A 15,018-nucleotide genomic window follows, 5' to 3' on the forward strand; every position below is an offset into this window, starting at 1 on the left:
GAGTCTTTTCTGTTTTGGGGGCTCCTCCTCCTAGTCATTCTGTTGATGGGTGTTTGAGGGAATGTATAGAGTCCAAATTATTGACCAGAACCCAAGCAAGATGCACCTGTTTTCTTGGGACCTTAGGGTTGCTCGCCTCTTGTTTTCCCAGCCTGTCTTCTGGGGGAAGGGCCTGCCGCGCTGTTACTCAGGCAACCCTGTTTGGGCGGAGTTGCCCTGCGCCCCTGTGGCGGGGGATGGGCTCAGTGGGAATCAGTCTTTGGGGCTTTTGTTCTCTGGCGCCTTTCCCTGGTGGCTTTCCGTGTCTTTTCCGCAAATCAGAGCAGAAGAGACTGTTTCCAACCCTCTGCCTCAGAGCAGAGAGACCTCAGTCTGTTCTTCAGTGAGCCCTCGAGGCCACACTGTCTCCGTTTCTGTCCCTGCTGCTATAAACTGCAGTGTCCTGGCTTGTGCGCCCCTCCGCAGCGCCCCCAGTCCTGCCTCCAGGTCGGGGCACGTCTCTGCCCTTTGTGCTTCTAAAACCGCCAGCCGCTCCCAATTCGCGCGCGCGTGACTCCACTGCTCGGGGTTTCCCTCCCCGGGGGTTGCAGTTCGCAGGCGCGACCCCAGCGCACCAGGTTTCCGACTCGGAGGCTGCATTTCGTGTGCGCGCGACCGTCGCTCCAGTTTCTGTCCGGGGGGCTGCAGTTCGCGTGCGTGCGACCCCGCTGGTCTGGTTTTCCACCCCGGGGGCTGCCCTAAAGTTCTTTCCCGACGCTATCGGTCTGCGAGTCTGTGTCCCGTCCCCAACGCGCGAGGCTGTCGCTCACTGGCGGTGCAGGATCCCCACAGCCAGGCTCCCTCCCGCTGCCATTTATCCTCCGATACCTGCCCGCGGAATCAGGGCTCTCCGCTTCGTACCTCACACCCAACCACCTGCGATATTCTGTTTGTAGAGATCCAGATCTTCTTACATCTCAGGCTGGTTTCTTGGGTGCTCAGAGTGGTCTGGTAGATATCCAGCTCAATTCCGGGGACCAGTTGAAATAGTGTCCCCTACTCCTCCGCCATCTTTCCCCCCTCCCTGTATTTAAAATTCTTATGTATGCATAATAAATATTAGAACACCATTGAGCTAAAATTAATGAGTCTATTTAAAGCACAGCAGTATTTAAAATTACCCGCCTGATGACAATTTTCACTTAATCACATTACAAGTGTCTCTGATTACTTCTTGTTAATTGCTACGTAGAATCTGGGGGGGGGGGGAATGATCCAGAAATTTCCAGGTAACAGATTACTTAATTGCTAACATCAGACTGGTACTTAAAATAATATTCACACTCTTGAGCCAGCCAGTTAGCAGTATGAACTGAGAGACACCTCTGTGTGGAGAATTGTTCTAGGTCCTGTGGGGAGATATGAGAACATCTCTGCAGTTTACAACGGCAGAGCAAGAACAAAGGTTTAGAAAGAATTGAACAATACCTGGGTCTGCGCAGGTATGTGTCATGTGAATCGCATCCCTAAATGCCAGGGGATTTCGGGTAACCTGACCATATTGTCTGTAAGATTTGTGTCCCAGCAAGATCATATTTCTATTACACCAGACCCGAGACTTTTCTCCCTTGATCCCCTCCTATTCATCTGCATAGTTTAATGCTTATGGTTTATTGTCTGTCTCTACCCCCCTTGAATTTAAGGTCCACAAAAGCAGAGATTTTTATTTATTTGTCCACAGATGCATTCCAAATGCCAGTAGAGCCTGGGACATAGTGGGCTCTCAATAAATATTTGTTGAATGGGTGAATTTAATAATTTCCAAAATGGACAAGGATGAGGACATCTGTTCAGGTGAATTTGCTGATTCATTAGAAGAAAGTTTTTGAATCAATATGGAGGTGTATCTCTGATATTGTTTCTTTTCTCAGATTTAAATTTTCAGGCCCAAAGGCACTGGGGTAAATCTCTGTGAAGGAAGGGCAGGTTTCCAAACTAATACTAACAACAGCATGTGAAAAACAAATCTATCCTTAAAAAAAATAAATAAAAAGAGTGAGGGAAATGGTAAGCTGGTTGTTCTGGAGGATAACTTTGCAAATTGGTTGAAAAATAAAAGAAAAAAATTCAATCACCAACAGCAAGTAACCCGTCGGAGTGAGTTTTCCTTTGATAAACTGATTTTTGACTGGTTTGACTCTTTCTGTTGGAGAGGCCAGGCCAAATGAAATTTGAATTGCTTCTTGAAAAAAACCAAGAAACAATACAAAACAAATTCTCCACTGCCTCCTGAAGCAAACTGTCAGAGCAGATCCTAACCCCAAATCATGGAACAGTGTCTAGACAAACAGCCACCTCCATGCAAACATATGCCACACACACTCTACTCATTCACAACTAGCTGCCGAAGCAACTCGGCTCTTTGGGAAGAGATCCTGCAAACGCACTTTGTATTTATTTATTCTTTTAAATGCAACTGACTTAATACTAGCCAGTAGTTCTTGATTTTTTTTTTTCCTTCTAAAAGACCTTTGAGGCCCCAGGACTTCACAGTAAAATACAGGCTCCTGCATTTCTAAACAGTCCCCAGGAGTATTTAATAAAATTGCTATCAGTCGCAGTTCAACAGCTGTGAAAAATCCATGGTGAGAACATCTGGGTTTAACCTGGGATTCCTTAGCATTTTGTGTTCTTCCTGCATCAATTTGCCTGGATGTCTAGATTCTTCCATCAAAAGGAACACAATCTAATTTCAAATTGAAGCCCAGGGGCAAATGATGGGTGTTGCCTTGTAGGCAATACCTGACACAACGAGTCTGATCCCACGAGATAGAACCATTTGGAGAAAAACTCAGTATTTCAAACTGAAGTCTCGTTTCTCCCACCTTTTGCTTTTCATTTTCTTTTTAATGGTGGTTCTTACTTTTTTTTTTAAACCTGCAACTCTTTCCCCTTTTCTCCATCTCCGAATCATTCTCGTGGCCACTCTGTCAAACAGTGATTGGGATGTTGCAGCTTTGCCTCTCAATGCCCTGGGGTCTCCAAGGGACGTGCCCCAATGCAATGTGCCCGTGGTCCTCTGCTGACATCACTCAAGAGCTGAGTCTTCACCGCGGCCCTGCAGGCCCTCGGGACTCGCCTGCACATCCCAGTCCTGGCACGTGGGCATCGGGCTCCGGCACTCGGCAGTGGCAGCTGGGCTGTGTTTTAACCCATCTTCTGCCTGAAAGGGATCTCTGGTGCAAAGCCTGGGGAGCAGGTGATCTCACTGAGAAATCAAGTTGCGATCGGCAATTCAGCGGAGTGCTCAGTCAGCAAGTCCGCTTGTGTAACTCTGGAGTGTTAGTGGCTCGGTTCGGGCTGTCTTCACAGCTGTATCTTCAGGACTGCGGCTGTCCCAGGCCTCTGCTGCAGATACACACCAGAGGGCAGGGAGGGACGGAGACTGGGCCAGAATAGAGCCAGAGTATATTTTTGAAGGGAGAGTTTTTAGGAATATATTATTCATTAATATATTTATTCATAAGAATATGTAAGGATTCTGAATATTCAAGAGTCTATTAACAAATATATTTTTCATGAATATATTTATAAGGAGAATCAGTTTTTAAGAACTTACAAGAAAAAATATTCATGAGGAATGTATTCTTGAATATTAAGAATATATTCATAGGAACACTTCATATTCAAGAATATATTTTTCAGCTCCGAGAGTTGCAGAGACAAACGGAAGATTCTTTAAAATGATATGAAACACAATGTAATGCAGGGGAAACTCAGTATTTCAAAAGGAATGAGTAACTGTGGCAAGTTGGTCATTTGCTGGGTGGTTAAGAAATGTTTCTGGATCAGGCACAGGAGTCAGGATTCAAGCTGGCCCTCACTCCAAAGCCCAAGTACTTGTACCCACACTTCCCTGCCTCCAACCCTCACTCAACAGAAGGAGATTCCACAGACAAAGAAAATTCCACCAAGAAATGCCAGGGATGTTCAAGTCGGCCCTCAGCAAGGGTAAGAGGTCACAACTCAGAGCCGGGGTTAACAGGAACCACTCTTGGAATCTGTTTAGGACTTGAGTTATCCAAGGTCAGGATCTAATCGTAGGCCAGGAGGAAAGAGGTGTTCAGAGCTGATTAAGGAGAGGTTTTTCTTGGGAGGACTGTGGGTTGTTGGAAGTAGAGAAATTTATTTTTGTGAAAAAGTATCCGAAATTAAAGGCATTCAAAGACTATGGTCTCAGAGGTCCTAAGCTCCCTGATCATCCTTGCTAATGATCTAATTTCCAGCCCCATGATGTGTACTTATGATGTGTTGTACAAATGGTCCTTTAGGGGAACTCTTTCTAATAACCCAGAAGTTTGTATTTCTTGAAGTCCTACTGGCAATTTTTTGCTTTGTCCCTGACTCACGCATATTCCGGGTGGGAATCAGGAAAGAGGAAAATAAGAGGCTAAGGGTGGTATCTGAGGGCAGCCAAGGTCTTCAAACCATCTGGGGCATTTCTGGATGCGGCCTGACTCCTGAGGGTGGGAGGATCCTCCTGGGAGAAAGATTTCATCTTGTAAGGTTTCCACCCTGTCTGGAGAGCATGGGGTGAGGGGAGGGAATTGGTGGGCATCAAGGCTGGGCGTGGTAGGGTGGAGACCATCCCAGGCCCCCCATGCTTCTGGGCCCCCTAACAAATAAGCACCCTGAGAAAAGTGGGCTTCTTGGGGTCCTCAGCGTTGATGCAAACTTAGGAGTTTATGTGTGGGGATTCCTGGAAGAATGCTCAGGAAACGGATGGCTGTCACCACTCTTCCTGACACTTACTGAACGGCCACTGTGGGGTGTCCGGCCCCTTACATGTGTTATGTGGGCTACATTCACATCCACACATCCACAAAATCTAATGTAAAAAAATTCCTTGGGGTGGGTGTTCTTTTCTTTTTACAGACAAGTGATGCCTATTTAGGAAGTTACAGAGCTGGGATCTGAAGTTGAGTTTGATGGGCTTGCCTCATTCACGGATGCAAGGAACCCTTACTCTGCGTGGATTAAATGCCAGGTACATCAAGTGCTGGGAGGAAGTGAAGAGCAAGCCTGCCACCATCTCTTGTCCCCACAGACCAGCTAGACTTGGGGTCGGGGGAAGCACGTGGTAAGGAGGGCGAGTGCGGAGCCATATGGTGGGGAGGGAGGCTGCATCAGGGTCTTCCCAGGCAGGGGGGAGGGGGAGAGAACACCTCAGGCAGAGGAATCAGTGTACGCCCAGGTAAGAGGCCCACTAAGAGGGTGAGTTTGGAGGAAGAAAGGAGCTTGGTGTAGTTCCAGCACAGGAGGGGAGCACGAGGGAAGCGCTGTGACCAAGGAGGAAGGTGGGGTGAGGCGTGAAAGCTGGCAGCATGTGGGGCCAGCAGGGACCCCTCAGGAGCTGACCTGCACCCCACTGGTCTCCACCTTCAGCAAGTTCGTGCTGGTAGAGAATCTAGAACACGGAAATGGACAGATGTTTCGGTTTCCTGAGTTGGGTAGCTACTCTGATGATGGTACTGTTACTTGGGTAAATTTATGAGGATGGGGCCATCTGAGTTGCCTTTCTAGTGTGACAAGGTGAAGGTATTGGGTGACAAGTCGGGGTGTCCGGCAGGTGGCTAGAAACCTGGATCGAGCTCTATCTGATCACACTGTCTTCTAGGAACATGGCAGTTCAACCCTAATTTATCCTGGTGTTGTTGTTTTGTTCTAGACCCTTCTGTTGAAATGACAAGTACTAAATATATGAAACATGCATCTCAGGTCTTCCATGGAGCCTGTATAATGAGCAATTGTGAAGTTCTTTTTAATTTAATAATCTCCATTTTAATTTCTCAAGTTATTTAAATTTTATTTTTTTAATTTTTTTCAAGATAAATTCAAAAGGTTTTTTGCACCAAATGCCACAGAAAAATGGATCAAAATAATACATGAACAAGTTTTAAGAAAAAATCCCTATACATTGACACTGATATCTATTTACCTGATTAAAAATATAAAGTCCTATCACTTTGTCTTACTGGAGCTTCAATAATAACAAATCCCAGAATTTAGGCTCCATGCTGGATGCGGACCTACTTTAAAAAAACTTGAGAATTTTTTTTTTTTTAAAGATTTTATTTATTTATTTGACAGAGAGAGACACAGCGACAGAGGAAATACAAGCAGGGGGAATGGGAGAGGGAGAAGCAGACTCCCTGCTGAGCAGGGAGCCTTACGCGGGGCTTGATCCCAGGACCCTGGGATCATGACCTGAGCCGAAGGCAGACGCTTAACGACTGAGCCACCCAGGCGCCCCTTGAGAATTTTTTTTAAAGTAGGTCCGCATCCAGCATGGAGCCTAACACGGGGCTGAAACTCACGACCCTGCCATCAAGACCTAAGCTGAGATCAAGAGTCGTGTTCCCTTTAACCAACTGAGCCACCCAGATGCTCCTCATTTCTGAAATTATTAACAGCCCCAGATGCCCCTAACTTCTGAAATTATTAACAGCTAGATCTGCTTCCCTAAGGAAACATATCCCAAGTACTCAAAGAAGGCTGACTTCTTTGCTGGCCAATGCACGCCGTGCTTCGTTCTTCCATGGCTGAGAAAAAAGCCTTCAGGTTGTGCTGTGGGAACAGGTTATTACAACATATTCATTAAGGCATGGAGGTGGGGGTTTTATTTTATCTGTTTATTATCATTTAAAATATATTAAAATTTTAACACAGCAGAAGCAGGAATTTAATTGTACATGGCAGTCTAAAAACAAAACAAAACCAGAAAACAGCAAACAAAACCACAGAAAACAAAAATTTACATGAACCAATAATATATTAAAATTCCATTTAGGTGAGGATCTTAAAAAAATGAAATATGCACACACCTCTTAGAGAAGAATTGTTTTTCTTCAATGACCTACAGCTTGAGAATCTCTCCAAGCTCAACCAACTTTCTTCAACCATAAGATTCTTAATGAAGCAAATGGGTGAGGTCTGTTTCTTTTCTCCCCCCATGGCCCCCTCTGAAAACAAGGGATCTCCACTTCCCCGGGGGCCTGTTTAGCTCTGGCTGTGGGTATAAAAGAGGGGACTGACTCCTCTTAAGTGTCAGATACAGTCACTTACACAAAACACTGACAAGAAATCAGAATTGTTCGAACAAATCATAGCCACCAAGCTCCCTACTTTAGAGATCTTCCCTTTTAATGGTGTGTCTCTATAAAGATGTAACACGGCTCCTTATTACACCTGCTCAGAGGGAGCGCAGGGCCAGTTACTTCTCCTGAGGCCGCCTCTGAATGGAAGCCAGGAGGGGTTCGGTGCAGGTGGGTGGCTGGCCCTCCAGCCCACGTCAGTGGCAGGACAGGGTCCCCCATGCTCCTGCAGATGGCCACTGGGCACTGCCTGGGGGTGGGGGTCCTTGGGAGGATCTGGCCAGCTTCTGCTACATGACCAGGCTGACCGTTCCCGGGTGCTCCTGGGCAAGTTCCAGGAGCCATTGGGAGGACAAACAAGAAACGCTTAATGGAACAAAAAGAATTAATGAATCGTGAAAACATGTGCTTATTATTATTATTATTTTTTAAAAGATTCACACTTTCCTGAGTAAAGTACACAAAAATCCCACATGAAGTCTTTCTAAAGCACCAGGCCTCTATCTCTTAGACTCACTGCGCCCAGATGGCAAATCTGAGCCAAGCTCAGATGTTCTGGTGAAAACATTAACAATGTATTTGTGAATGTTGTTTTTCTAATATTTTACCGCTTGAGAGTTTTATGCTTGAAAACTGGTTAATGGTGAAGGAGAAGAACTGAAGGTGTATGTGTAGGCTTCTTTGGTCTGTTTGTTGCAACACATCAGAGCTGGAAGGACCCTGCCGAAGATCAAGATGTCCCCAAAGCACACACGGGCCTGCATCCTTGGCCCTGGATCAGTCATCGATACCCTCTACACATCAAAACCACAGCCGCTTTCCAAGTCCAAATTAAATATGGATATGACCATGGGGACATTCAAATCAAACTAATGTGGGCCAGTTTTATTGCTGAAAGAACAAGGTCCTGGTGCCGTGGCCGTTCAGGTGGTGCGTTTATCCTCTGGCTTCTTGGCCTGAGAGAGAATCTTCTTCAGTGAGGTCCTGGGAATTCCTGAACATGAGGATAGAATTATAGATCTTCAGTGCTGGACCCAGTTTGATCTTCATCACCTTGACGATGTCCGTCTGAGTCAGAAGCAGGAAGGCTTTGCCATCAATCTGCTGCGAGTAAATAAACACACACTGTTTACCCTTTGGCAACTTCTGGGGGCCAAGCTGTGGGACGCCGAGCCATGTCAACCTGCCTGCAGAACCCTCGAAAAACAGAGAGACACGGCACCCTCTCCCACCTGGCCCCGCCGCGGCCCCCCCTCTGTATTGTCACCCAGGACCCAGTTAAATATGAACTCAATATACAGGCAAAATTTCTATTGTTCACAGTTTAAAAAATCTTGGCCTGAATTTGTATCACGAGCCTTAAAAAAAAACCTACTTGCATCCACCAAGTAAATCTCCAGGAATTTTTCCCAAGAGAACAAGGTGCAATGCATCCACTCTAGTGTTATTTGAAATAGTGAAATACTGAAAACAGCATTTCAAAAATAGCAGAAGTAAATCAATTATGATATCGTCTAGGTTGGGGTACGAGGCAGTCACCAAAATTCACATCTCAATGAAACACTTAATGATTTGGCAAATTTTTCATGAATTGTTAAGCAACAAACCATGACATGATGATAAAGATCTCAGTTTTATTCTGTAAAATTAAACGTGCATGACCACATATATACATATACATGATGAAAATATTTGAAGTCTTTATACCAAATGTTAAGTGAAGTCAAATTTGGCTGGTGGAGTAGTGGTTTGATTTTTATTTTCTCCTTTTAACTGACCTGCATTAAAATTTTTTTATAATAAATGCCTTTATAAGCAGAAATACATACAAAATAAATGTTTTATTTATTAACTTTTAAAAATATTTATTTATTTATTTTGGAGAGAACATGCGAGCCGTGCGGGGGAGGGAGAAAGACAGACTCCCTGCTGAGCACAGAGCCCCACGTGGGGCTGGATCTCATGACTCTGAGATCATGACCTGGGCAGAAACCAGGAATCGGTTGCTTAACTGACTGAGCCACCCAGGCGTCCCTTATTTATTAACTTTTAAAACATAGTGGTCTGACATGTAATAGCTTTCCTGAGACTCACAGGATGCTGAGTGACCACCACGCAGGCCTTTTCCACACCGTCTAAAATCCCCAGTGTGCTCTCCGTTTGAGTCCCAGGGACTGTGGGCGTGTCCTATACCCGCATCCCCTATTTAAACAGACTGGCTCCAATTATCATATGGTTTCTCTTATTTGTGGACCATAAGGAATAACATGGAGGACATTAGGAGAAGGAAGGGAAAAATGAGTGGGGGGGTGGGGAATTGGAGGGAGAGATGAACCATGAGAGACTATGGACTCTGAGAAACACACAGGGTTTTAGAGGGGAGGGGGGAGGGGGGATTGGTTAGCCCGGTGATGGGTATTAAGGAGGGCACGAACTGCATGGAGCACTGGGTGTTATACGAAAACAATGGATCGTGGATCACCACATCAAAAACCAATGATGTATTGTATGGTGACTAACATAACATAATAAAATTAAAAAAAACAACAGACTGGCTCGGAAAACTTGCTGGCTCTATAACCAAGAAGACAGAATGAAAGGGTTTTCTATGGTAACCCCCTTCCCTGAATCTAGCACTGTGGTTCTTTTTTGAATTAATGATACAAACCCTTCATGTCAATGACTCACTGAGGAAGTAAGGATCCCCCCACGGACCCAAGTTTTGAAATTTACGTTTTAAATTAAAGTGGGAAGTTAAAGTTTAAAGTTTTAAGAAAGTCGTAAAAAGCTTCCTGTGCATTTGTGATAGTGTCTGTTGAAGAATCGTCCATTTAGAGAACAGAATACCCGCAGAACTTTCCTAGGCACTGAAACACACGAACCCTGAACTTTAAAGGCCCCTCGCACCGAGAAGGGATGAGACAGGTTAAGTGATCTGCCCACTGGGGGACCGCTGGTCGTTAAGAGCCAAGCTGGAGAATCCTGACCTGCAAAGACACCTGTGGACAAGGTGGGTCTTGGGCGCTGCTTGATACAGAGCACGGCCTGTATGTGTGAGGCCAGGCCAACCACACCCAAGCCGTGCCGGGCTCAGCGAGAGCAGGTGAACGTCATGCTTCCATGGGCAGCTGCCCAGACTACGACCCGACTGACCCTGTGCTGAGTTCCCCGGAGATGCAGGACTTGCTGGGCTCTGAGGGGGCCCAGGACCCCAAACTCCAAGAGTATTTTCCCTGAACCATGACCTCTTAGAGAGGGAGAGTGTGTACTATATGCTGGAGTCTCTAAGAGTGTAGTTTTCCTGCAGACTTCTAGAGAAATGATGATGGCTCTGGAGTCACACGGATAGGGGCTGGAATCTGACTGCCCTTTTCCTGCTATGCCTACAATTGTAAAGTGCTTAGCACAGGGCCCGGCACATGGCAAGCCCACGATAAGCAATAACCACCATATCTTCACTATTATTCTATAGCTGATCCAGTCTCTTCTGTGGCTCCTAGAGCTATGGCTACTAATTCCAAGACAAATATTGAGCAGTTTGGAACATTCCCAACCAACAGGGAGTAGGACACGAAGCCCCATAGAAGGATTTTCTGGCTTCTCGGCATTCCTCTTGAAGCAGGTACAGTGCAGGGATACACAGGATGGTCCCACGTCACTGTGGGGTAGACAAATCCCCTCTCCTCCCTGGGAGCAGGCTCCTCGCAGGACCCCTCCTGCCCCCAGTGAAGCCTAAGTCATCACAGCAGAGCCTACATGGCACCCATAAGAATTAACTGACATGTTCATTCATTCTTCCACCGACTAGTCTATTTCTTGAGTAGGCCCCATGGGCCAAGCACCACAGCATTGTGGCAAAGCACAGCTAAGCATAAGCAAGACAAAGACAGGGGCTGACCCTGATGTGCCCGACTGCACTGCTGGGCTCTGTCCCACACTGACCCCTCTCTCCTTTCCACCCAGCTGCTCTTAGTTACACTTAAGTAAATGAAAACAAAGCACTTCGGGGGCCAGAAGCATGGAAATAGATATAGTTTTTGCATTTCTTACCTCTTTCTTGAAGCACTTGGCATGCTCTTCGCAGCCCAGAAGAGACTGTACAAATTCAGCCACCTACAGTGTAAGATGAAAAGCCTGATTTATAACACGCACCTGAAATAATTTCTTGGGTTGTAGTAATTCAACATTAGAGTAAAATATACTTCAAATTCCTCAAACACTTGGGATTGAAACAGTAACTGTCAAGGCACATTAGCATGTGCCAGCTCAGAAATTAGACCAGCCCCCAGCCCTTCTTCTGGCCTCTTATTGCCAGGCTGACCTACACAGGGTTACCGTTACGATGGCAATGACAGAGTCCATGTGTGCAGTGCTGGTATTCTGGAATCTTCTCTCGTCTGATCCTCCTGTCCACCCTGTGGAGTCAGGGAAGGCAGGAGGGAGTGGCCCGTGTGTAGCAGTCTCTACAGGGACTGTCAGAGAGGAGGACTGTCCACCAGGCCCCTTCAGCAGCCCCAAGGCCCCCGTCTGAGTCTCACCTGTACCCAGCCAGCAACAGGGACTCCAGGAACCTCTGCCTGCTGAATTCCCTCATCAGTGACAGTGAAGCTGAAGCCCCAGGAGGTTTAATGACCTTCCAAAGGTCATGCATGGCTGAGAAGTGCCAGGGATGGTTTTGGAACTCAGGTTTTCAGACTCCAAACGTGGAGTTCTGGAGAATCACCCTCTTCAACCTCATTTCCCACTCTTTCCCCCCCGCCCAGCCACACACGCCCCAAGTTCCTTTTAATTCGAGAGACCAGACAATGACCTGGCTGGATGCGCAGGAAGCTATGAGTGTTCCCAACGGACGCTTTTAGGGAACTAAGTGAACAAACATCATAATGTGTAGACTCTCAACGACCAAAATGACAAGTGGACTCTGGTTCCTTCTGGCAAGGTCTGCAGTGCAGGATGAAAGGCACGCCAGGAGGCAACAGTAACAAAACCTGGGAGATGATGTTTGTAAGAGCTATTGTCTTAGGTTTTAATTTCTGGCTCTCTGTGACTTGTGCCTACCGAATTGGGTGCACGTGAGCCTTCTCTCTCCTCTAATGGAAAAGGCCCACGGGAAGGCAGGGAGCTCAGGGCCTTGTATCAACATGTTCCACAATCCAAGAGCCCTGGGAGTCCCCAGCTCCCTGCAGGGAGAGGACAGTGGACACTGACCCTCCCCACACTTGGCAGAAGAGAGCATTGTGGCCTTGGCTGATCTCCAGCTTACGGAGCAGCCAGGGACCAACACCCACAGGGCGGACCCGGGTCCTGACACCTGTACGCACACCCTTGACTCACAGCTGTATTTAATACAAAGATTTCAGAACATCTTTTTAGGGGCCATCAACATGTTGGTGTCTGCTTTACTCACCTCAGATGCCACAAGTATATTTTATCATGAGTCATCTACAGTCATCCTTCCAAAGTGCGGGATGGTGAGAATTAAAAAAAAAAATCTTCCCAAACCAGTCATCATGCTGCCACACAACGGCATCCTCGAGCCCTAGATGCACCTGGGAGGCTTTAGCGTTCTGAGCTGCTTCGCCCGAGCGCCCCGTGCTCTGTTGGTTGAGTTAATATGATTCACTCTTCTTTGGTGGCTGAAAAGCACAGAGCTGAGGAAAGCGTGGAGATGCTGCTGGTCGAGTTGCAGGGACACGTAACTGGGGCGAGTGACAGCAGGGTCACAGAGAGTGACTCTCAAGAGTTTCTAGGGCCTGGGACACTGGGAGGGGGGGTGTAGTCCCCTTGTTCCCGAGGCTGCCCTCCGGCCAGGTACGTCCGACCCCAGCTACACGTGAGGCTCCTGCTGGGCGCTGGGAGGCGGGAGCGTGAGCAAGCCAAGTGGGAACTTCCACCGTGTTTATGGTTTGAGCAGAGGATAACGGGAAAATGGCAAGTAAGGATGGCTTACTTATCACTCTAGTACATGCTCAAATGTGCTAAGTTCGAGAGGTTCTGGAAGAGAGGTGGAAAGGCTGTGGGCTTCTAGCACGGACAGATGGCATCTCAGACAGGAACCCGGGAAAGGCATCGCAAGGGAGGTGGAGGCTGAGACAGGCAGTGCTGGGGGGTGAGTGGAGAAGACCTTCTCAGCACAGAGCGTCAGAGGCAAGGCCGCCAGCAGGATGCACCGCACACATGGCATCAGCAGTGAGGAGTCCCGTTTGGCTAGAACTGCAGAGCAGAAGGGGAGCTGCAGGAAAAGGCAGGGGTGAGGGGGCGGTGGTGCCATGTCCCTGGTGTGGGTGCAAGGAGCCCCGGAGTGGCGGCTCTCTCTCTTGGCCACACCTTGGAATCCCCTGGACAGCTTTACACAGGAATGATGGTGAGGCTCAGGCCACAGAGACTCCGAAGTCATCAAGCTGGATCTGGCCCAAGTGTTTGGCATTCATTTTTAGATTCCCCAGGTGATTCTCATGGGCAGGTAGGGCTGAGGACCCCGGCGCAAGAGAAAACTCGAGAGCTGATCTAGCAGCGTCGGGGGGACTGGGCAGGACATCATTGGGAGACACCTGCAGCTGTCCAGTGGGGGCCCCCGAGGGCTTGGACACTCTGTACGGGGCAGAGCACGGAGCTGGAGGCAGGAGGCGCTGCAAGGTCAAATCCTGAGATCCGCCCACAGGCTCAGGGTGCGACAAAAGGAATCAAAGCAGAGTCCAGGAAAACTGCTGGAGGGCAGGTGTGTCCCCGCCAGCACTACTGACTAGGGGGACTGAGCATTCTTTGCCGCGGGGCCACCTTGTCTGTTGCGGGCTGTTTAGCAGCGACACTGGCCTCCATCCGCCACGTGTCATTTGCACCCCCACTCCATCCGCCACGTGTCATTTGCCACGTTGTGGCAACCAAAAATGTGTCCAGATGTTGCCCACATCTTCCTGGTTCAAAGCTACTGCTCTAAAGGCACGTTTTCCTGAGATGGCTCTTTCACAGGGCAAGAGGCTGAATGTCACAGCAGGAAAATTAAAAATAAAAAAGTAGGACTAGGAATTAATAGAAGACATACATTTTGTCACAGCTCAATCATAGCTCCTGTGGGAAAGCCAAGCCAGCAATGAGGATCCGGGCTCCCCATGGACAGAGGGTCTTTAAAATACATGTAACAGGAACTTCCATTCACAGCAAATGTGTTGTGTGTTGCTTTGATGGTCTGCATGGGTTAAAATGTCCTTTTCTGGGCACACAGAAAAGAATCACATTCCCCCTCCTATTAGCCAAGAAGTCACTGTCCATGTCGGAGGTAGACAGGATTCTTCAACAGGAATGATGAACTGGTCAGAGTTCATCACGGCCGAGCCGGCAGCCCCCAGCTGGCCCCGGGCAACCCCTCCCTGCACCCGCCCCCCAACAAGGCGTGCATTGCGGACCTCGGGTCTGAAATCCTCTGCCTCTTCTGAAAGAGATTCTGAGTCTCTTCAATCTGTCCTTTTCCAAAGTCAAAAACAAGTTCCATGAAATCTATTGAAGCCGACTTTTCTGGCCAGAATTTAAAAATATCCAAAGGTCTTGATCATTATTCAGTGTCATTATCCAGTACTATTAGTTGGTATTTATTCCCTCTAAGAATAAATTATATTTTGAGGATTAATAGAAAGCCCATTTTGCTACAAATTTTAATTGGAAAGTGGTGAGCTTGAACATACCATACAGTGCTATCGGAAAGCTTCCCTCTCAGTCTCCCCTTAAAAATCTGTCTACCTCCATTTTTCCAAAGAAGACATCCAAATGGCCAACAGACACATGAAAAAGTGCTCAATATCGCTCAGCATCAGGGAAATCCAAATCAAAACCTCAATGAGATACCACCTCACACCAATCAGAATGGCTAAAATTTACAAGTCAGGAAACG

General features: G+C 47.3%; 1 protein-coding gene across 1 annotated transcript in view; it reads right to left on the bottom strand.

Moving 5' to 3' along the window:
- Positions 1-6,259: 6,259 nt before the first annotated feature.
- The window catches only part of L3MBTL4 (L3MBTL histone methyl-lysine binding protein 4), a 275,710-nt gene continuing 266,951 nt past the window's right edge, over positions 6,260-15,018 (bottom strand). The window contains exons 14-15 of the mRNA XM_081802549.1: positions 11,184-11,246; positions 6,260-8,237 (exon numbers count right to left, since the gene is read on the bottom strand). Coding sequence (XP_081658675.1) covers positions 8,070-8,237; positions 11,184-11,246 — 231 coding nt within the window. The 3' untranslated portion in view covers positions 6,260-8,069. The remainder of the gene's footprint in view (positions 8,238-11,183; positions 11,247-15,018) is intronic.

This window comes from Leptonychotes weddellii, chromosome 13 (genome assembly GCF_054177405.1).
Source record: "Leptonychotes weddellii isolate Sample4059 chromosome 13, ASM5417740v2, whole genome shotgun sequence".
NCBI lineage: Eukaryota > Metazoa > Chordata > Mammalia > Carnivora > Phocidae > Leptonychotes > Leptonychotes weddellii.